This window comes from Zingiber officinale, unplaced genomic scaffold, assembly GCF_018446385.1.
Source record: "Zingiber officinale cultivar Zhangliang unplaced genomic scaffold, Zo_v1.1 ctg125, whole genome shotgun sequence".
In the NCBI taxonomy this organism is placed as follows: Eukaryota; Viridiplantae; Streptophyta; class Magnoliopsida; order Zingiberales; family Zingiberaceae; genus Zingiber; species Zingiber officinale.
In genome coordinates this window covers 1-24,022 of record NW_024589821.1, presented here as the reverse complement: position 1 = coordinate 24,022, position 24,022 = coordinate 1, and the positions used below count along the sequence as shown (strand labels likewise).

Sequence of the window (24,022 nt, the reverse complement as noted above, 5' to 3'; positions counted from 1 at the left end):
AATTGAAAATTTTCAATCGAAAATGTCTAATTTGTGGTTGGAATATAAAAAATGCATAGGTCATAAAAAATTAAAATCCTCAAATTCAATTTACAACTCATCATTTTTTGTTTAAAAATTTTAATTTTAGAGAAAAAATTATTGAAATTGAAAAATATTACAAGTTAAAGGATTGAAATTGAAAAATATTATTAAAGTTAAAGGACTAAAAATATAAATTGATTTATAACAGAATTAAAATTAAAAAAATATAAGTTATAGGACTAAAAATATATTTTTTTTCTTTTTTTAATAACCTATTTCACAATTGAGCATGCATTTAAAAACCTTATTGCTTGCTTGCTCCTTAAACTTGCTTAATAAATGTGTCGCATGACTATTTTTTGGTATTTGCCTAGTAAGCAAATTTGATTCAGTTCAATTTTTATTTGCGTTATTTGGATCCCATCACTTCCATTTAATAAAAAAAAATTGGATCTATTATCTTAATCATTCTTATAGTGCCAGTTTTATTGATATGGAGGGAGATGAATATAAATATACATATTATATTATACATATATGTGGTGGGATAAATTTTAGATATAATATAAACGTGCTCAAATCAAATATATATAGGCCGTCCAATTTTTGTGTGCAGTGTGCTCCCAGTGAATAAATTCCTGTCCTCTTATCTTATGCTTTCTGTTTTTAGAAAGAAGATGTTTTCTTTTTTAAAAAATAAATAAATAAAAGAAATGTAAAACCAGAAAATACAACATCAAGGAATCGACTTCGTACCAACGAGGACATTTGTAGTCCTCGTCGTGGCACAGCAACGAGAAACGTCCGCAGGATGACGTCACGGAATTTGTTGCTTTCCGTGGCGTCGCATATTTGAACCGTGAGCTTCTCCCGGGACTGAAGGCGGTTATTAGCTACCCACTCACACGCCGCCACGTGTCACCTCGGCATCCTCCACAACACAATTCATGGCTATAAGTACCGCTCCCACCTCGTTGTCTTCCTGACTCACGAACTTCCATCGCTAGCGGACGAGCCATCTCATCCTCGCTCTATTTTCGCCTTCGATCGAGGAGTTCGCCGGTGAGTGCAGTTGATTTCTTCCTTCTCGACGATCTTAAAAGTTAAAACTAGAGCATTTTGTTGTGTTTATTTTTTTGGCAAAATTTAGTCACTGATTTATTTCTCCTCTCCGATCTGAATCTTAGAACATTTTTCTTAGATCTTTTCTGTTTGGAAACTTATTTTCTGCTCCGTTCTAATCTGTGGAAAATTTCTCGAGGAAGAGCGATTCTAGTTCAGGTTCTTGAACTAAATCATTGTGATTAATGGCGCTTTCTCCCTCCTCGCCGATCTGAAACTAGCAATTCGTTGTTTACTTTTATTTTAGAAGTTTTGCTTCCGCTCTGTTCTTATCGGTGTAAGATTTCTCGAGGAAGAACTCGGATTCTAGCTACCTTAGGTTTTTGAAGGAAAACCTTGCGATTAATGGTCTTCCTCTCAGACAGTGTATTTCCTTCTCTCTGATTTAAAACTAGACTATCTTTGTTCTTTTCTACTGGTCGGTGGAAGTCTTCTTGAGGTCCAGGAATCCCTGTGGCTTCTAGCGCTTGATCTCAGTTAACATGGTTGCAATCGTTTTGTTAAATCGTCGTATTTTCTGTATTGCCGTTTTTTAATGCAGTCGTTTCAACTTCCCACATTTGAACTCAGATTACAGTGTCAGTTTCATGGCTAGTGCCTTGTTTTCATCTTTTTAGAATCTAATTAATCGAGTATGGTTTCTATGGTTCTAAAATAAAATATGTAAAGTTCTTTCACATACGGCTAGCATCCAAAAGAACCCGAACTGTTGATACAAAGATTGTCTGGTAAGTACAGAAATCTCCTCTTTGTTATTCTATGTTGCAAAGGCGGGTCCCGCTGCCCAGCGGCCCCCTCACCCCTGCCCCACGAGTATGAGAGGGAGTAAATCACGGTGAATACGGGCCCGGCGATGACATGTCCTCTTTGTTATTCTAGATTAGAGTGGAAGTTGTAAATATTTTCAGTACAAGGATGAAGGAACCCCTTTAGGGGACATTTTTGGGTTTTGTTTTTTGGATTTTTCAAAGTTTTCCAGTGATTTGAGATAACTTGATATGCTTTTCGTTTTATTAAGTTCTTGAACGTGCATCCATTTTATTGCAGCGAGGATATCCCCATGGCTACTGTGACTGCATCACACTTCATTGCTAAAACCCCATGTTCCAGCTACAATAGAGCTGGTGTTTCTGAGGCTCTGGCCTTCCGAATCAGAACGATCCCCTATCTGAGTAATCATGCCAGTAGTTTTGGAGGACTGAGATCTTGGAACCGGATGGATTCACGTTTGATGCAATGCGCAAAGGCAACCCCTAGTCCAGCAAGGAAGGGGATCCGACATGTTGGTTTAAGACACTTTGTTGTCTGTGCAAGTGGAATGAACTTGGTCTTTGTTGGTGCTGAGGTGGCTCCATGGAGCAAAACCGGAGGGCTCGGAGATGTTCTTGGAGGACTGCCGCCAGCCATGGCTGTAATCTTTATATGCTTTATCTCTTTGTGCCTAAGTCTCCTTGCAACAGATTGACTAATGCTTTTTAGCTTTTTATGCGCAGGCAAACGGACACAGGGTGATGACTGTGGCTCCGCGATATGACCAATACAAAGATGCATGGGATACGAGTGTCACAGTTGAGGTATCAGACTACCTTGTTAAACTTAGATGGCCTTTCTTCAATTTCTTTAATCTCTCGTTAAATCATGGTCCCTGCATGCAGTTGAAAGTTGGTGATAGAATTGAAACTGTTCGCTTCTTCCACTGCTACAAAAGAGGAGTTGATCGGGTGTTTGTGGATCACCCTTTCTTCCTTGAGAAGGTTTTATTACATGACCATGATTTTTTTGTTGTTAATACTGTCAAGTTCCTCCAATTAATAATGAACTGGCACAAAGCGTTACTGCAAATCTGCATTCTGAAGGTTTTGGGAAAAACTGGAGGAAAGATATACGGTCCTGACACAGGAACTGATTATGAAGATAACCAGCTAAGATTCAGCCTTTTGTGTCTAGTAAGTCTTCTTTATATACTTCACTAGGAATAGATTTCTTTTGGAAGCTCTTAGTTTTATTGATGAGAAATTGCTCCCGCTGAGTTATTTTTGTGTGCCAACCTCTGAAAGATACCAATTAGCTTCTGGTGATATATAACCAATCAGTAATTGCAGAACCATTTAGTTACATGAAAGTGCAAAAATATTAAGCGTGCACTTTCCCATTCAATGATCTTTTCCTATCATTAGGCATAAATTTCAGTTCAAATTTCTTGCTATTAAGATTCTCACAAAGGTGTGGATTGACTCTTCCAGGCAGCTCTGGAAGCTCCAAGAGTTCTGAATATCAACAACAGCAAATATTTTTCTGGACCATATGGTATTCGCTAATACTTTCAGCCAATGTGCTTTTGAACTGATGATACCTAACAGTTTTTTGATCTTTGACAATCACTTATTCATCCAGGGGAGGATGTTGTATTCATTGCTAATGATTGGCACACTGCTCCGTTGCCTTGCTACTTAAAAGCCTTGTATCAAGCCTATGGAGTCTACAAGAATGCTAAAGTAAGTCTGCCAAGAACTCCCATTCTGTTCTTGCTTTTCAAAGCTTTATTACTGATATAGGTGACTGATTGTTTGGCAATTTTTTTCTTTGTTTCAGGTTGCTTTCTGCATTCATAATATTGCATATCAGGGTCGGTTTGCCTTGGCAGATTTTTCACGTCTCAATCTCCCTGAAACATTTGAATCTTCTTTTAATTTCATCGACGGGTATGCTCCTTGATCATGCACCGTTATTTAATAATCTCGAGTTGTAAGCCAAAACCATGTGGCTTCAGTTTTTTGAGAATGGAGAAAATCAGATATATTTGTTTTGCAGCTATAGCAAACCAGTGAAAGGGAGGAAAATTAACTGGATGAAGGCTGGAATTATAGAATCAACTCGAGTGTTGACTGTGAGCCCATACTATGCCCAGGAGCTTGTTTCAGGGATCGAAAAGGGAGTCGAGTTGGACAATGAACTGCGCATGAAAACCATCTATGGGATTGTAAATGGAATGGACATCAATGAGTGGAATCCGTTGACAGACAAATACGTATCAATAAACTACGACGCAGAGACGGTTCGTCTATGCCTTATTTTTTTTCGACTTTATTTTTAGCTTCATCATGAAGCTCACAATTGATGTTTCAGGTAATGGATGCAAAACCTCTCAACAAGGAGGCTTTGCAAGCCAAGGTTGGTCTACCTGTCAACAAAACCATGCCTGTGATAGCCTTCATTGGAAGACTAGAAGAACAGAAGGGTTCAGACATTTTAGCGGAAGCAATTCCAGAGTTTATTAGTGAGGGTGTTCAAGTTATAGTGCTCGTAAGAAGGCTATCTTTTCCTCTCTCGTCTACCATACACAATTAGGCATCACCATGCTAATTGCGAATGATAATAGGGTACGGGTAAAAAGAAGTTAGAGCGTCAACTTGCATTGCTGGAGGACAAGTTTCCGGACAAATTCAAAGCACATATGAAGTTCAATGTTCCTTTGGCTCATGGAATCATGGCAGGTGCTGATATGCTTATTGTTCCAAGTAGATTTGAGCCATGCGGTCTCATTCAGCTCCAGAGCATGAGATATGGAATTGTATGTTGCCTCTTCTTATTCACCATTAATCTTTGAACTTGAGCACCTCAAAAGTGAACTGAGAAATTATTTTATGTATTTGACATTCGACCCTTTCTGAAATTTGATGCAGCCTCCCATATGTACCACCACTGGCGGACTCGTTGACACGGTAAAGGATGGCATCACTGGTTTCCATATGGGCCCCTTCAGTGTAGAGGTATAGACATGCTTCCTAAATCTAGATGCATCACGAATCACAATATATATTAGATGCATCAACAAGATTCTGATAAGCTCTGCTACTTGTTCAGTGCGATGCCGTGGATAAATCAGACGTGGAAAAGATTGTAAAAACGGTGAAGAAGGCCCTCAAAGTGTATGGGACACCAGCCTTTGCGGAGATGATACAGAACTGCATGGCTCAAGATCTCTCCTGGAAGGTACATCTTCTAATCATCAATTCCAACTATTCATTTATTGTGTAAGGCCTTGCCTCTTAAAGGTTACTAAACGTTTGGGTATCCTTAATGTCCCTTTTGGCAGGGCCCTGCGAAGGAATGGGAGAAGTTCTTGCTGAGCCTTGGTGTTGAAGGTAGTGAAGCTGGAATAGATGGGGAGGAAATAGCTCCTCTTGCCAAGGAAAACGTAGCTACTCCATGAAACTGATCGGGCTAGGTGTTCCTCTCGTTCGCACAAAAGTAGTTTAACTGACACTCCTCACCTTACGTAACGTCCACAAGTCATCATAATGCACCATCAGTTGTTGCTTAATGTGAATTGTTGCTTGCGTACGCTGATTCAAATTTTGAGAAAAGTAGCACCTTGGTTTTCAGAAAAGTGCTGACTCTTAACGTGCAAAAAATATACGTAACGTGCTGAAAATTACAAGTATAAATATAAACTCAATTACATATTTAAAATAATAATTTTCATGATTAAAATTAATTGAACCAACAGTATGTACCTACCATAATTGCCTATTTATAAAAATAATTTAATTCCTCCGATGAGCAAAGAGGCTAATAGAATTGTTTGGCTTCCAAAAACACATGAATTAGCTTTTATATCAAACTCTACTAGATAACACTTATACTTGCTGTGCAATGGATATTTAGTACACTATCAGAAGCATGAATAAAAATCTACAAGTTCGAGAGATCAAATGAAAAAAAAAAAAACCGAAGCAAGCATTCAAGTTTGAGAGATCAAACAGCTCCTAAAGAAAGAAGAGAAGCTTCTGAACTACAAATTGTGGCATAATAATCTAGCCGATAGATGGTATTCATGTACGTGCCAATTTATAGTAAATAAGAGAAGGCAAATGGCCTTGAAATTGGATTTAACAGACTAGGCTCATGATTCTGCAATTGTCACTTCAACCTCAACACCAGGCTCAATTGTAATGGAGGTGATCTGCTTCACTACTTCAGGAGAGCTGCAAAGATCAATTACCCTCTTGTGTACCCGGAGCTCAAACCGATCCCATGTATTGGTTCCTAGAATAATGAGTTTCTGGTCAAGTTCCTCTTCCAAAAGGCAAGTGTTTTACAAAAAATTGCAGAAATATCAAACAACAAAATACATGGGCTACCAATAATGAAACTAGGATAGTAATTTGTTTGTTATTGATCATCGTTTTCACAATCATATAGTAAGATTGCAGACTCTGACAGAAAGTCAATAAGCAGTTTAGCCTGACTCAATCCATCTGTTACAGGTATCCCGTAGCCATCCTAATGGCATTCTGGTGAAATAAGTATCCACAAAACTTCATGTCCAAACAGTTAAGACTCAAATAGCAAACAAATTAATGATGATAATTCAAATATAAACCTGAACCAATACTTCAATATGAGTTTTTGAGAGCTTGGTTTTTTTTTTTCTGGTGAAATAAGGAACATCTAACTACACAGAATTTCCATGATACGTACGAAGATAATTAAATCCAAAGTGACTCAATATTACTGTTGAAAATTTTAAGAAGGCTTGCTGATTTCTAGGGTAAAGTGGCCATGTTTTCCTACAAATCTCTTATGAAAAAAGAAAAACTAAAATTTCGTATTTGAAAGAAATGAAGTGATATAGATACATGTATTAATGAAGAATGCAAGTCTTCTTAACCACTATCAGAATACTGTATTATCATAGCCACACAGAAACAAATATACTATAAATGATTAGGGCAAACTCGAACTAGAAGAGAGGTTGCAGTACCTTCACCGCACGGAGATTTCCGGGTGGTAATGTTAAGCACCTTGGTGGGCATCCTCACGGGTCCCTTAACAGTCAGCGCCTTGTCCTTGGCGCCCTTTACCAGATCCGCACACACTAAAACATCGAACTCGATCAAAATAAATAAATAAAATAAAATGGAAAAACAAACACCAAAAATAGAGTGCACGAACGTATCCGAGATCACAAAGCCTCACCTTTCTCCAGATTCTTGACGTTCTTGGAGGAGAGGGTGATCCGGATCCGGTTCAGCTCCTCACGAGGCTCCTCCAGCCCTATCTTAGTTGGTTTCGCTGCTGCGTACGCTGTCGCCATTGCTTCGAATCTGAAGGAAATGATCGAATCTCCAACACCGACCTTGCACTGGCTGCCACACGCGTTGAAGAAGCAAAAGAAGGACCGAGGAGGTATTAGGGTTTCGCTCTCTTCGGCTACGGTAGATTTTATATACTCGTACGGACCGAGTCAAACCGGGCCTTAACGAACTATGTGGGCCTTTAGAATTGGACCCAACTCACACTTCTTGGCCCAACAAATTCATGTGAAAGTTAAGAAACTCAATTTTTTCCCCATAATAATAAAATAATAAAAAAAGAATGAACTTAATTGCTGTCAAAATCTCAAGAACACCCGTTAATTCGCATTCTCTATTTGCTACAGATGCATATTTAAGATACAAGTGATTAGTGAAAAATTAATCTTCAGTGATGACTAGGAACAAACAACTATTTACAATGTCGATGAACTTGTATTCTGTTTTCTTCTCCAAAGATATGAATTTTTGCCTCCACTGAAAACTCCAAGTAGCCATTCCTGGTGCCTTGTCGCATAACTTCCCCCGCGACTGATGCAACATGACACAATTCACAATCGATCGAACCACCTGATCAACACACAGCCACACATTATGTCTTAAAATTCAATACACAATCGCCTCAGCTCGGATTGGAATACGGGGCTTGAGATGAGAGTCCTGTGGGCGAGCAGACGAATATCTTCTCGTGAGCAGTCACGAGATATACGGACGAGCTCCCACAATGCTCCCTCGCCGATCATGTCCTTTGCGTTGATTTCTGCATTGCAAAGGTAAGGGAAAACGACGGTAAGGTTTTGTGTTACTGATGGTGTTTAGGATATGTTGAAGTTTACCGTGCTGAGACAAGTGGCATAACGCGAGCTCAATGTGGCGTCTGATAGGCGAAGCTTCATGATTGGCATTTTTCACAATCCAAGGGAGAGCTCCATCCTCTATCAAAAGAGATACGCCGGCCTTATCACCTGAAGGAAGGAAATTAACATGAAGTGTGAGCGATTGTTAAGCAAAGCGACTATGTGCACGAACTATAAATTTGGAGGACTTCCGAGTGCAAGAAATGAAACACAGCATTTGTAATAACTTACTCGTATAAGAGGGAAGATATAAAGAGAATACCGTGATCACTAGACAAGACATTGGTAAAATCTACCGACTGTAAGTGCAAATGCACTAAAAAGAAAACAAAATAACGGAACACGTCCTTGACTCTTGAGCAAAAATCAAGGAGCATGTTTTTCACCTTGAGTAGAAGCTCTAGACTCGCACTTTGCGAAGTTGGCAATGCCTCGAGCAACTTGTGCAAGAACATCAGGGTGTCCACATCTAACCATACCTAGTAAAGCTTTGATGCCACCTTCCCTACTAAGCCTTCTTTGTAGCTTATCTGCAGGAAACAATAAGAATCTCATTTATCAATGGCTAGCTAAAAAGATCAGTGACTAGTAGAGAAGTGTCATAAGATGTTGATAGGAAAAAAAAAAAAAAGTAATCTTTGTTTGAGCTCCAAAGTGAATAATTAGAAGAGAAAATTGATTGTATCTGCTCAGATGAGATCCCTGTTGCATTTGATCATGATAGTTGAGAACCAAATGAATATTTTGCGATGATCATAGGTACCCACAGTGTAATTATTTATTAATTTCCAGGTAATTAAAACAGATATCAATTCATAAAGAGAATACAAATTTGAGAAAAAAATTGAAGGGAAAAAAATCTATATGTAGAAGGAAACATTGCCCCATTATTCAGTGAACATACGGAGATGAGCAAACAATAGTTCTGTCGACCTGGTCCGTAATTATCATTCTTGTTATCTCAAGTGGATTGACTATATATATTGGAAGTACAAGAAGACGACAGTTCAGATGAATGATCCAAATGAAATATAAAAGAGTTCCAAGAGGATTACTTGTACCCTTTGATAATGCATTCTGATTCAGTTGACACTCAGAGGCAGAAAATAGAATATTCGAGAAAGGTACTATAATCTCCTGTTTCTTAAGTACAATTCTACAGATATATTTAAGATCTTAATTGACATTAACAATAGATACAACCTAACACTAGATCCCCACTAATGAGGATATGAAAAGAGAAAATAAATATAACATTTGAATTAGGATTGTAAATGAATAAAATGTTTGTTAAAAAGCTTGATAAGAACCAATTTATGTTTGTTTGATGTTAATAAAATATAAAATGAACTAGCTTAAAGAATAGCGAGGCATGATTAATTATATGTTCATGGACGAAGCTCTTGAAAAATCCATTAAATTACAAACTTAAACAAGGCTCCCTTATGATTGATTACTTCAGTTTTTCATTTGATTGCATAATATATATTACATGGATACATTATGATGTTAGTTATATTTATTCTTTGTGATATCTTACAAAATTTATAGTTCGAATCATCTATATTATGTTAAAATGAGAAAACAATATTAATTTCATTCAAGGGACAATGGTTTAATATTACTGATTTTATATTTCTTTGGACAACCTTGTCTCTAGTTGAGCATGGTAAAAGTTCCAGCTCAGCTCAAGTTGGATATTTTTTTAAGCATAATAAGATAGCAAGTAAGTTTGGACAACCAAATGTGATTTGGATTAGAAAAGTGTGCTCTATCTATTTTGTTATCGCACATGGTAAATCCAACTTACAACTACAAGCCAATGTTGAAGTAGGGTGGGTTGTAGCATTAGCATCTTGAACAAGGATATTAAAAAAGGGTTCAGTCTTACCATTCCCACATAAATTAGCAATGGCTCCAGCAACCATTCTAAGCGTCTGAGGCTCCTCAGCATCAGCAGCAGTCACAGATAACAAGCCAATGCCGCCTTGAGCCATGATAAGCTCTTGGTTGGTTTCTGTGGTGATAAAATGAGTAGAGAGCAGAAATTAGAAAGTCAGAAAAGGAGTCTGTTCTTAAGAGCGAAAAACTATGGTTCTTGTTGGTACAGACGCAAGAATGCATGACAAAAGCATAGGAGAACTATATAATATACTTGCCATTCATTGCGAGGTTAGCAATTGCACCAGCTGCTACCCTACGTATAGTTTCATCCTCTGAGCTTCTTAGAAGCATTAGTAATGATGTAAGCCCGCCAGCCTCTACAATCTTCTCTTGGTTTGCTTCTGGTAACCAAGACATATTAACATTATACAATAACTAATTAGTATACAGAAAATTAAATGCTAAATGCCATGATGCACTCATAGTAAAAGAATCAGACTGTAGACGGCAAAGATGCGTAAGTTAAAGGCCACCTTCAGCTGCTAGATTTGCTACAACTTTCACCGCGTGAACTCGAACATCAAGATCTTCAGATTCAAGCAATGACAGTATCTTGTGCAAACCCACTGACAAAGGAAGAACCATTTAAAAATTTCAAAAATCAAGCTCAATAAATTTTCATTAACCATTACTATCACCAAGTTGTATAATTTATCGGTAAATTTGGACAGATGATTCATTGAAAGATCTGAACTAGCACCTTGCTCAAATAGTTTAGCAATTGAAGCCTTAGGTCCATATGCTGAATCTCTAAGTTGAGAATGTCTAGCTTGAGAAACAAGGGAGTCAAATTCTGTTGATAATTTTGAGGGCACACCTCTGTCAAGGCTTCTCTTAGTCTAAATCAGAAATAAACTCAATCAGATGATAAACTCAGTCAAGCTGGACATATATAATTTTTAGTCATGTACCTCGTCTGCCTGGAAACTTAATTGCAATAATTGACTTTTCAGCATTGCTATTTCTTCTTCAAGTTTCTGCTTCTGACTAGCTTCACTCTCCAGCATCTTGCGAAGTTTCAGAATTTCAGCATTTCCAACTTCCTAACACCAAAAAAGTATAGATCATACAGAATATGAACCCATGTCAGTCAGATTCTAGATACTGATAGGCATTCCGAATTATATCCAAAGTATCACATACCTCTAAATGTTTCCAATGTGACACTTCACTTTTAAGTTTGTTAACTTCATCCTCAATAGACTGCCGTGACAACTTATCATTCTGATGCAACTGTCTAACCTCGCTAACATCAACTGAGGTAGATGTTGATGGATCCTTTGTGCCAGAAATTAGTAATTTGGAATTGTTAGACTATCCAGAAAAGGAGCAAAAGAAAATATGCATTTCATCAAAGAAAAATCACACGACTGGCAATCTGAAAGTTTTGCTAAATGTTTGAAGTTTGTATGAAAGGTATTGCGCAGGAAGCCATCAACGTGTTAGCATTTCAGTCATTTACTGTGGCATGCTTAGCTTCATATTTCTATACCTGAAGGGCACCATAGAGACCTCTAAATATCAGCAAAAATATATCAAGATTGGCACATCTACTTACTAACTATGTTGTGCATCCAAGTACGTTACTAAAAAAAGCATTTGCATTCTACAATGGTGATGACTGATGAAATCAGATAACATGAATAGGCATCTGAAAAGGAAAATTTCTACAGTATCCTAAAAACCAGTGAAGATGCAACAGAATAAAGTTAGCACAAAAAGAAAACTTCTGCAAGAGAGTAATTTGAATTATACTTATTAAGAAGTTCTAATGGTCATTAGTTACTTTATTTTATGTATGAATATTGCATCTCCATAGCATTTTATGGGCAGGAAAGCCAACGGAATTTGCTTTCTTTAGTGCTAGTATTCTGCTTAAGAATCCACTGAAAGAAAATGCAATCACAACTATATTTGCGCCATATTCATCTAGCAGATTATTTATTCATATATGTTCATCTATAAATTATCTGATATCTCATGACAAGGCCTAGAAGCAAGGAAATAGTTTCCTGAAATATTTTATGGACAGACTTCACTATATACCTCTACATTATGTGCCTTTTCAAGACAAAGATTCTGATGTTCTATTCGAGCTTTCTCAACATCGCATTTCCACTTCTCCTCAAGATTCTTTATTGAGTCCAAATAATCTTGCTGGTACGTCAGTCTTTCATTCTATGTAAAAAGGGAGGAATTAAACAAATCAATGAGATGTACTGACTAAATCACGTTCAATAATAATGTTAAAGCTGGAGCCAGCAATTGATATCAAACAATCTATACAGATTCCAGATACAAAAAGTAGCTGCTATATGAGATCAAATCAGACAATGGCCAAAGTAAAGAAGCACACAGGTAAGAATGAGGCTATAATAATCTAGTCCAAGCTTTCAATTCCAATGAAAATGGATTTTTCTGTAGGGAAACGTGATTTCTAACGATTAGCATTTACAATTCTCATGTTGATGTTACCCTGAACATGGTAAAACTTCAACATGGACGCATGGATCTAAACAACATTTTTGAACGTCACTTGCTAAATAAGTGCACAATTTGATTCGACCAAGATGGTCAAGAACTGAAGATCACTCAACACAGAGTCATTGACATAAATCTCGACAAGGAGGCATGAACATAAAATTCATTTTTAAGCTTACTTACCCAAATAATGGATAATTAACATAGGAAAGTCAGATTATTTTGTAGTTACATACAGCAGGTTGCTATCTTGTGAGAATTGACAAAAAAGTAGAAAATTTTATTTACCAAAAAAGCATATTATATTGTATCTCAAAGCAAGAAAAGTTGGAGTGTCAGGAGCAGATGGACCCTCATGTGCACTTTATGAATTTTGAAATGAATTGAGGAGCTACATGAAGCTTATAAAAACCTTTAAGTTTCAAACTCATCAACCAAACCAAATAATACTTTAGATATTAACACAGTGAAGTACAGGAGACTATTAGTTTAGATGTAATCATAATTTGTTAAATCATACGTCCAAACAATTTAAGAAACTTCAAGAAATTGCCTATAAATGAGATGCAGAATTAAATTTAAACACGCCTTGAGAGAATCTATGTAGATTCTTTCTGCTTCAGCAATTCGGCTCTCTGATTCCATATTAATTCTCTCAATTTCATCTTCAAAATCTTTCCGTTGCCTTTCATTTTCCGCAATTAATTTATCAAGCTCAATGTCAAGCCTCCTGCATAAACTTTTATAATCAAATTCCTCCTTTAGTTTGACCATGTTCTCTACCTTCATTGCCTGCAATTCACAAATTCAATTGAAAACGCCTCTTAGAGTGAGGCACTCTGTGCAAGTTACTATGCCGATCTTAGATAGAAAACATCAGACAAGCAAAAAGGGCATGAAAACTAATTCATTTATGGCAAGGGGGAAATCAATATAGAATAACCATACCCTCTGTCCAAACATTATGGTGCTTGCAGTCTCTCCTCTATGGCGAGGTGATGGGCCAATTGTGATCACCAATGAAGTTCTTGCACTGCCTGTAAAATATTTGCATTTAATAAAACATTAGGACAAAGATAGAGCTACTTGTGTCTGTATCAGGCAAAGAATATTTGAAGATTCACATATGATTTAACAGAAGCTATAGGAGATTAAGACACAGATATAAATAAACATCGGAGCCCACAAATCAAGCATGCAATCAAAACAGTATGCAAATAAAAAGGGCATAGTAATTTAAATCAAGAAGCAGAGATTAGGCAGGATTCAGTTTGATATTCTCCAATTTTACCAGTATCAGGCCTTTTTTTTCAAGATTTTCAAATGCAACCGTGGCAGTGTTCATAAAAACTATTCATTAAGTTAAATCATCCGAGTTACGGGATCGTCCAAGTGAAAATTTCAGGTATATAATGAACAAGTAAATGGTGATCCAAGAGGTTCCACATCATACCTCCAAATGAATCTCGAAGAAGTCTTGTAAGCTTTGAATCGCGAACTGGAACATGAGGACTATTTTCAGCAAGTGCATTGATGCATTTACCTAAAGCACTCAGTGATAGATTTATTGACTTTGCTTCTTCTAGAGTATGCCCCTCACTTCCTATAAGGAATAGTAGTGCAGAAAAGCATTAGATATATTCTATAAAATGCATTACCATATAGAAGAGTATATGTTCTTTAGAGCAATAACTACAAGAAGTCCAATGAGTCAGGTACAGAAGAAGAGTATATGTTCTTTAGAGCAATAACTACAAGAAGTCCAAGGAGTCAGATACAGAAGAAGAGTATATGTTCTTTATAGCTACAAGAAGACCAAGCAGTCAGATATAGAAGGATCAAGATAATTATGTAAAAATTGTATAGAATATATATGCACTTTCTGTCTGGTAGAAGAAAGAAACAAATTTGAGTGAAGGCGTTCATATCATCATTGCAAAGGGCCTAATATAACATGATTCAGGATATAAAAGTTCAGAATGCTGGAGGGTGTAAATGTTGCACATCAGGGAGGGAAATCCTAATGTTTTATTCTTGGTTGATAAGAAAGGCAAATACTACAAGACTTTTGCAACTAAATTTTGGCCAAATATCTGGATATAAATGCACAAGTACCTGACTTGTCAATCCTTTCAGAACCAGCAAGATCCACAACAACTAATTTACTTTTTCTAACAATTGGCGGCTTGAAGGATGATACCAAATTGGAGGCCATGCCATTTTCACCATGAAAATTTTGGTCAGCATCAAGTCTTCCTTTCACTGACCTCTTGACATGTACCTATGATGATACAGCAAAAGTTATTTTCAAAGTTCAGGTTATCACAAAAAAATTGATAATTTTTTTGCTCACAATCAGAATAGCATGACTCCTAGATGATTCTGTGTTGAGCTTTGTATTAGCAGCAAAACGGTGTGCTTCTCCTACTCTTAGGAGCTCCATAAAGCTTTTTTGATCTCTAATTTCTACACTCGTTGCACCTGGAAGTGAAACATCCCCAGTCTTTGGGTCTTCTACAATGTTAATATTGTCATTTGCAGGAGTGAGAAGATCTTGTATGCTTTCCATATAAAGCTATTCCAAAAACATACAAAATCAAATGTTAGTCAACATCTAAAAAACAACTATTCCAAAGCATGTGCCCTAGTAAGCTGGCAGATTACATATAAAATTCTATCAATTCAGATGCTTTATAAGTCAAATTATATGGCATATGGGATTATCACATTTTAAACAGCAACAAACCTGCAAATATGATACTGAAACAAAATCAATCTCTGGAGATGTATCTGCAAGAATGTCTTCCATTGCACGGACCATGATGCCTCGGGCAGCTGTATCTTCTTCTCCAAGTCTTCCAAGAGTAAAAGTCTTGCCAGTGCCTGTCTGTCCATAGGCCATAACTGTTCCATTATACCCTTCCAAAACACTCTGCAAAAGAAACTCTTAGCCAGTGGTTGCAAAACCAGAATAACATGGAAGGTAATGATAGCGAACTCTATAATGTTTGAATTCGAATCCAATAGGACTACAATTACTTCATCAAGCCAGAAAAAGAAACAAAAGTACAATAGACTGACATATTTGGGATAAAGATCAAAGAATCTCAAATTTGCCAGTCTAAGAATGGGGAGATTAAATGGAAAATAACAGATTCAAAAATTAAATAATTACTTGAGCAAGCTTCAGGGCAATTTAAAATGGATGTTTAGTCATTTGTTTTTAACATCTTCAAAGAGTAACGTGAACATCTAAAAGTATAACTGTAGTATCAAGCATTATTATGTAGAACTGTCTGTAAGGACACAGATGTGTATGCATCTCATGGAGAAAGGAAAATTTTGGCTGTGCACAAAAAAAAATTGATCAAAGAATTAGAAAATGACATAAAACTTTGAGACAATAAACACATCTACAAATAGAGAAACAAATTTTATAGTTTGCCATTGAGATTGTGCTAATACGTTGTATACACATTAAAGGGGGATTTAAAATAGCAAACAAGGGTAATTGGAAAGTAATCAAGTTATGCATGTGCATCACGCATTCACATACCTCTACAACTGGTTTTGAAACAACTTCATATACACGTTTTTGTGAGGCAGATTCTGTCAGCACCTCATCAAACTCATAAGTTTCTGAATCCCAATTATTCTTACGGAGCTTTAACCTTTTGAGCTGCAACCCATCGTTAAATGTTTAATAGAGCTGTCAGTAAACTTCAAATTTTGCACTGAAGCAGTCAAACTTATATCTCAGACTGCTGAAGATATAGAATTTTTCATTTAACATAAAAGCAGACAAGGACCTCTGGCAGCAACTCAACGCAGTCAGCAAAATCAGCATCTGCTATCATCTCCTCTGCGTTTTGAGGCCGAAGTCTTACAGCCACACGAACTCTTCCAGGAACTATGAATTGTGAAGGGCATGGAAGACTATTAAGTCTTGAAATATGAGAACAATCCAGAAAGAGCCAACATTGAAAAAGTCTACCAATTACCTAGTGACAAATTGGCAAGTAAGAACATTACACTATTATTCTAGGGCCATTCTTCTACTCAGGCATACAACAAATACGATATTAACTGAGGATCATGTTTGTTTCATGTTGTGCTATACATCAATGCACCTACACAACCTAATGACTAATCCAGACTAGTATGCTTTCCAACAATAATTAATAAGTTGAAATATTTGAAGCAAACATTCTTCGAACAGATGTCCCTCTTTCTGCTTAGGACAAACACACATCATTCGAAGAGGAATGCTGGCAATACAATTATCTTGTGGAGTATATTGTCATCAATTCTAATTTTATATGAAATATTACCTTTAAAGAAATCTTTCTTAATACTTGTGTAAATTTTAAACTTCAAACAAGCAACTAAAGAGCCATTATTTCTGAACTACATGAAAAGTTTCGAAATGCAAGATAATGAACCTGATAGTCTTATGCAAAGAATGTGAAAACACTTCATCAGAAAAATCCATTCCAGAATAATAGGAACACGAGATAAATTACAGAAGATCATCGAGTAGAAATGACAAAAAGGGAATGTCAAGACAAACAGAAAAACAAAAGAGAGAACAAGAAAAAAGTGTGAGTCGGTTTCCTCAGTTCATCAAGGATTTTATGGATTAATTCAGCTCAAACTTCAATGTGATGCTAGTTCACTTACCTCCTCCCATTTCGCACAGAACCTAGAAAAAAAGTCCAATCTCTACCCAACCAGGAAATTGATCAAACAACTGGAGCAATTATTCCTTTGGGTCATCACTTTCCGAGCCACTTCCTTCATAACTGCAGCATAACTACTCTGAAACTTCTTTAACACTCTAAAAAATGAACTTCCATCAAGAAGTGGCTTCATAAAGTTCTACAAATAGAAATGTAACTGATTGGCCAGTTATAAAAGTTTAATAGCGTCTGTAACTTTCTTGAATCAATTAACTTCTGGTAGGATCTCTCTCAAAATCATACGCCCGAGGCAAGTTATTGCCTTTATTAAGTTATTCATTAAGTTATACTAGAGGATGTCATGCTTCATACCTACTACACTCAGTTACACATCAGACACGATCATAAAAACTCCGAGACAGTGTTTTCACCAGCATTTCCCCGACTTAATTGTTCAGATGCCCCACACACTTGTAAGTTATCTTAAACCAATCATACAATCCCATCCTCATCTCTAATCTCCACGCTACGAGCCTACGATCGCTGCAAAGTTGATAGTGTAACATCAATTTCAGTGCAACATTGCATTTTTCAACTACACTCGTCTCAAGTACCAGCCAGAGCGCAGAAAACTAATCGATAGCTTAGATAATGATATTTTGCTATTTTTAGAGTAAACAAAAAGGATAAACCTACAAAACAGAATCACGCATTCCAGTGGAGATAAAAATTGTTTTTTTTAGCCCTATTCAAGTCCTGAGATCCAATTAGCCCACAGATCGTTGCAAAATGCTGGCGATCTAGACCAGATCCCACCGGAGTGGAGAGGAAGGGGGGGAAGAACGATACGAACCTCCGGGATCTCCACCAGCCCTGCTGGCGGGAGGAGCCATAGAAACGCCGCGGCGGGAGGCGGCTGCGGCAGCTGAAGGCCTGGACTTGGCAGAAGGCTTGGGCGTGGCGTAGCCAGCGGAGGACGGCGGCAATCGGTCGAGCTTGGAGGCCACCTTGACGCCTCCATTCCGGTAGCTCCCCGATGCCATATCCCCGTGAAAAATAAGAAGAAACCAGAAATGTACCTCCTTTCCCCCTTTCGCCTGCGCCTTCCCCGACTCTGCTACTTCGACAGCACAGCAAAGCGCTTCTCCCTGCTCGATCGCGTCGCAGAGAGTAGACTAGACACGAGATGGAAGCAGGAAGGAGGCGATTGCGGATGAAGGATGCAAAAAGAGTGAGAGAAGGCGAAGAGTTCAAATCAAACGACGTCAGAAAGGGCAAGCGCAGTTGGCGTCCGCTGGCTGCCGATGGGTCAATGGTGTCGGGGAGCAGCGCCGGGCCCCACTAACGTGGGACAGAGAGGGATGAAGACTGGCTCTGCGGTGTCGGTGAACAACGGGTGAAAAAACACCGGGTAAGGGAAGATAATCGCTTTTGTTCTTGGTGTTATTATTTAATTATTTTCAATTTATTTTTACAGTTCTTTTCTTGAATAACAGAAATTAAATTACGACAAAATATTTGATATTGTGACAAATTTTTATTAGGAATGAGTTTAAATTATGCTAATAAATGTTAAACAAAATTAAATTCGAATCAATTAAATTATTATTTTTATATCATGAATAATCAATTATATTATGTCCATCTGATTTAAGAAATGGCTACCTACTACATGCAGATTTCAAACGTCATAAATAGCGACAAATACCTACTTATGACGTAATAAATAATATGAAAATTCCTCATGTGTAGCAATAATTATTTCTAATTTAAAAAATGTTAAATTGTGAGATGTGATTTATTAACTATTAACGGGAAGGAGACACTAGTACTGCATTTCAACTGTTAGAATTTTTAAAAATTTTCTCGATATAAAAAAGTTTGTAAATTTTATAAACTTTGAGATTTTAGTATTTCATTTATTATGATAAAAATAAATCCGAAAATGGTCAAATATCATATTTATATATTTTTTAATTACGATGGAACAAAAATATAATGGATTTCTTTAATTAATTTATTATAATGATTGAACTTTTCGTAACGCTGGCCACTCACTTCCCTCACGACCTTAACCACGAAATACTACACCTACCCATGGATTCCTACCCATCGACACCAACCAGATTCCTCGATAAAATGAAAGAATAATCACGGCCACAATCTCTGGGCCCCGCTCTGACTTTCCAATAAGAGAACCTCATTAATTGATTTTTGGTGGGCAAAAGCAAACCCAAAAACCATGCGACCGTTACATGGGTTGTCGGTAAAATAATTATAATTATAATTATAATAATTTTTTATTAAATACATACTTTAACATTAATCCAATTTCATCATGTTCACTTTATATGTTTTTTTTTTAAACTAAAAAAAAATATGATGCGAAAAGAAAAATGATATATTCGAAAAAGAATCTTAATAAAATATTCAAGGATAGATATATAAAATGATGGAGCTCATAAAAAGTGAAATGATCGATCATAAATAGAGGGTTTTGAGATTTTTATTAATAGAAGGTTTTGGGCAAATTTCTGCGCAGGGAGAGAAAATTAGAAAGAGACGTTGGCGGAGAAGATGACACAACGTTAGAAGAAAAGTCGGCGGAGATAAAAAGATATTAGGCTTATAAAAATTTATGAAGGATAAGATGGGGATTTATGAAATTATATAAGGATATTTTAGAGAAATACAAATTTATGAAGGATAAGATGGGGATTTATGAAATTATATAAGGATATTTTAGAGAAATAAGTTATTAAAATAAGATCTTTTTTTAAAAAGTAGGGTCTACCATATTTTTTTAAAAACGGCTTATAAGCTCTAAAACAACTTATTTTGACAACTTATAAGTTATTTGAAAACAAATTTACCAAACAAATTTGAAGAGTTTATAAGCTCCAAAACAACTTATAAGTTATTTTAGAGAGCTTATAAGCTTAGCCAAACACCCTCTAAATACATACTTTAACATTAATCCAATTTCATCATGTTCACTTTATATGTTTTTTTTTTAAACTAAAAAAAAATATGATGCGAAAAGAAAAATGATATATTCGAAAAAGAATCTTAATAAAATATTCAAGGATAGATATATAAAATGATGGAGCTCATAAAAAGTGAAATGATCGATCATAAATTTATATGTCTATCCTTAAGTATTTCATTGAGATTTTTTGTGTATTCTAAATAGTGGTATATTTTTTTATTTACCAAAGAAATATCTTAATTTTAAAATTATCAAAAAGAATATTACAAATAATATTATTCCCTTACTATCTCGCTCGTCAACCTCCTAAATCTCCCTTCTCTTGTCATTTTTCAATGCATCCCCTCTCTCCGGGATTAAAAATGACCTAATATTTTCTCATATCAGGCCCAACGGTATGATCCCATATCAGAGTCACGATGGATTTGATATTTCCCATATTAAGGCCTACTCTAGGTTTGATATAGTTAATATCAGACCCGGTGTAGGTCTGATATTTTTTCACATCAGGCCCAGCATGAGTTTGATATGATCCAATATCAAGTCTAGTATGAGCTTGATATTTTCTCACGTCATATCCAACGTGAGCCTGATATTTTCTCATATTATGGCCACTAAGAGATGCATTGGAAACAACATCCGGAGAGAGGCATTTTAAGTTGCCCTCGATCCCTTTAGGGAATCAAAGCCCGTAGTTCTTTTTACATTTTTATCCTTTTACATTTTCGTTCACTTCGATTTCTGTTCACAATCATGTTTGTTCATTCAGTATCAAAATCTTCAACTTTGTCATCTGAAAGTTGCATTCCTTGGATTCTTTTCTCCGCTCTGGTCCAATCGTCCAGTAATGCTTGGGCTTCCAATGAGTCGAGAGACAAAGTTGATCGTCGTTCATCTAATATGTTGCTGTCAGCATTGAACGTCTGCTCCACAACAACAGTTGACACTGGACAAGCTAAAATTTCTTTAGCGATCACGGAGAAGACGGGAAAGCTTTGAGCCTTCTATGACCACTACTTTAAGATATCAAAATTTTCGCTATTTGTTTCATTAAAATCAAAAGAAGTTGTAAAATAATTCTCAAATTCTTGTGTGGAACTTAAGGATCTTCATGGACGTTTTGGTCGTTCTTTTAATAAAAGTTGTGCTTTTGTAAGTTTTAAATTATATTAGTAGTTTGTTGTATTTCAGAAATATTAATTTATGTTCCATATTTTGCATAATATTGATTATAAATATCATATAAATAAATTCTAACATTATATATAATATTAAGGAGAAGAATAATCTATAATTGGAATTAAATTGGAATTAAAGTGTACGTAATATAAAGTTAACATTTCTTATAAAACTTCTAATTTAAATCTAGGATTTAAAGCAAATGCAATTAAATAAATTTCAGGAATAAAATAAAAATATTTTTCCCATTTAGTTTTCATAGCTAAGATGCAAGGAGATAAAGATTCATTATTAATATGTTCATTTAAAACTAATACTATATTAAAAAAATTCTAAAACTAATTGAGCAATACAATAATAAAAACCGGAAAGTTGTTCAGTTGCATCATTAAATACTTTTAAAATTTCACAAATACTACTATAAATATTCCATTGTTGTGAAAATAAATATATATTAATATTAGTATTTTGTGCAAAAAAAAATGAACATAATAATTCTTTATATTGAAATGAATCTTGTAATAATTGATATGTTGAATTCCAACGTGTTGGTACATCACGTGGAATTTTTAGGTCTCGTTCCATTAATTTTACAAAACTACCCCATTGTTTCATTATAGATGGATGAGACCATAAATAAGAAATTGATTCTAATTGGTTTAATATAACTTTCTAAAATTTTTAAACCATCTTGAACACATAAATTTAAAACATGGCATACACAACGAATATAAAAAATAAACCTCAATAATAGGTTGACAAGCAAATTTTAGATCATCTATACAAGCGGTATTAGAACTAGCATTATCTAATGATATTGAAAATATTTTATGAGTTAAACCATATTCTTCTAAAATTAAACATAATAATTGTGCGATATTATGAGCATTATGTGATTCATCAAAAACTCTATAAGCTAATAATCTTTTTTGGAGGTTCCAAGAGTTATCGATCCAATGACAAGTCACACCCATATACGAATGTGTTTGCCAATGATCACTCCAAATATCGGAACATAAAGAAACTTTATTATCTAATTTACTAAATTCATCAATTAAATTCTTTTTTCCTTGTTTTACTAATTTTTTAATTGCACGAGTAAGTGTAGTCCTAGGAACACGTTTAGCACATGGATTAAGAGATTCTTTACAAAAATCTTCAAATGTGCATTTAGATCCAAAACTAAAAGAAAGATGTTCTACGGAAACAAATTTAGCTAATGATTCTCTTAATTTATTATCCGAATATAAAAATAAACCGGAATCGGTACTACCGCTAGTTGAAGAAAATCTTGATAATTGTGTTTGAGAACGGTCGAGTCCATATTCCATCGGGTGCTTCGTTTCTACATGTCGTTTCAACGACCCATAGCCGCCGCCGGCTTGGAATTTGTAGGAAGCATTGCAGTGCTTACATTTTGCACGCATTTCTCCCGACGGAAGAGTGACCTTCTCAAAATGTTTAGTAAAAATAGAAGATTTTAGAGGAGGAAGTTCCCGAACCTTAAGTAATACGTCGGTACTTCCTTGTGTGTCGGGTGTCGGATTCGGAAGATGCTCGATCTCATCATGGTGGATTGAATGTTGGGTCCTCCTCCGCGGATTCATTGTTGCTTTCCTTAGGGCTCGAGATGATGCACCTCCGCGGCCTCCTTCCTAATTGAAAGCGAAAGCGTGTAGAGATTAGAGAATCACGAAAATTAAGAGTAGAGAAGATGTGTGAAAAATGATGAAATAAGCTCTACATTTATAGAGTTTGATAATGTAGGACACTAAATCATATGCATTGATCAAAAAGCGGTGAATGATCCTAACCGTTGAAAAAAAAACCTAAAAACCCTCCCAAAAGCGACTCTGAACCGCCCGGTTAACGGCAGTTCCGTAACTGAACCATGGGTTAACCGTGTTCAAACCCGTTAAAAAAAAAAAAAAAAATCTGCGGCTGAACCGCGGTTGACACTTTGAGTTAACCGTGGTTCGCGATTTACATCGATGAGCGGGCCGGCGGCTGCGGTGAAATTCATCATTCAACGACGAATTGACGGGCAACGACGCGTTGACCGGTCTGGCTTCCGGGCGAGTCGGGCAGCCCGGCTACGGTCGGGTCTACTCTAGGGTTGATATAGTTAATAGGGATGACAATTTCACTCGAACCCAATGGAGAATTCGATATCCGGCTCGAATGGAGGAGGATATGGAGAGACTATCAATACCCGACCCGAATATCCGATTAAATAATATATATATATATATATTAAAGAAAATTTTCTTTTTTCAAAATCAACTTACTATTTTTGTTGATATTAGGAGAAGACTATATAGATTTTTAATCTATTTTTTAAAATTATATATATATTTTTATTGAATGATAATAGTCGGATAGAAAGAAAAAAATTATAACCATAAAAGATATTTGATCATTTAATGGATATGAGTATATCCATCGGAAATCCTATATCCGATGAGTATGAGTATGGAGGATATAGAATCCGTTCCGAACCTGATCCATTACCATCTCTAATAGTTAAATATCAGGCTCAGTGTAGGTCTGATATTTTCTCACATCAGGCCCAGTGTGAGTTTGATATGGTCCAATATCAGGTCTAGTATGAAGCAATGTTTCTCACGTCAGACTCAGTGTGAGCCTGAT

At 36.1% G+C, this 24,022-nt stretch overlaps 3 protein-coding genes across 3 annotated transcripts; 1 reads left to right on the top strand and 2 right to left on the bottom strand.

Moving 5' to 3' along the window:
* The first annotated feature begins 1,020 nt into the window (after nt 1-1,020).
* Nucleotides 1,021-5,529, top strand: LOC122035878 (granule-bound starch synthase 1b, chloroplastic/amyloplastic-like). Its single transcript, XM_042595029.1, has 14 exons — nt 1,021-1,086; nt 2,194-2,557; nt 2,640-2,720; nt 2,802-2,900; nt 3,003-3,092; nt 3,390-3,453; nt 3,541-3,641; nt 3,739-3,848; nt 3,958-4,201; nt 4,273-4,449; nt 4,526-4,717; nt 4,830-4,916; nt 5,011-5,139; nt 5,243-5,529. The coding sequence occupies exons 2-14, from the start codon at nt 2,207-2,209 to the stop codon at nt 5,357-5,359; spliced, it is 1,842 nt and encodes a 613-aa protein (XP_042450963.1). The 5' UTR covers nt 1,021-1,086; nt 2,194-2,206; the 3' UTR covers nt 5,360-5,529.
* Nucleotides 5,530-5,894: 365 nt separating this feature from the next.
* LOC122035877 (40S ribosomal protein S20-1-like) lies at nt 5,895-7,345 on the bottom strand. Its single transcript, XM_042595028.1, has 3 exons — nt 7,129-7,345; nt 6,914-7,027; nt 5,895-6,195 (listed from the first exon to the last, which is right to left on the bottom strand). The coding sequence occupies exons 1-3, from the start codon at nt 7,244-7,246 to the stop codon at nt 6,053-6,055; spliced, it is 375 nt and encodes a 124-aa protein (XP_042450962.1). The 5' UTR covers nt 7,247-7,345; the 3' UTR covers nt 5,895-6,052.
* Nucleotides 7,346-7,514: 169 nt separating this feature from the next.
* Nucleotides 7,515-18,478, bottom strand: LOC122035871 (kinesin-like protein KIN-UB). The gene is made up of 19 exons (XM_042595023.1): nt 18,059-18,478; nt 16,336-16,436; nt 16,083-16,205; nt 15,273-15,458; nt 14,880-15,101; nt 14,642-14,807; nt 13,980-14,129; nt 13,475-13,563; nt 13,115-13,318; nt 12,092-12,223; nt 11,189-11,323; nt 10,957-11,088; nt 10,746-10,884; nt 10,519-10,611; nt 10,261-10,386; nt 9,993-10,118; nt 8,488-8,631; nt 8,081-8,209; nt 7,515-8,004 (listed from the first exon to the last, which is right to left on the bottom strand). The coding sequence occupies exons 1-19, from the start codon at nt 18,246-18,248 to the stop codon at nt 7,844-7,846; spliced, it is 2,748 nt and encodes a 915-aa protein (XP_042450957.1). The 5' UTR covers nt 18,249-18,478; the 3' UTR covers nt 7,515-7,843.
* Nucleotides 18,479-24,022: the final 5,544 nt, after the last annotated feature.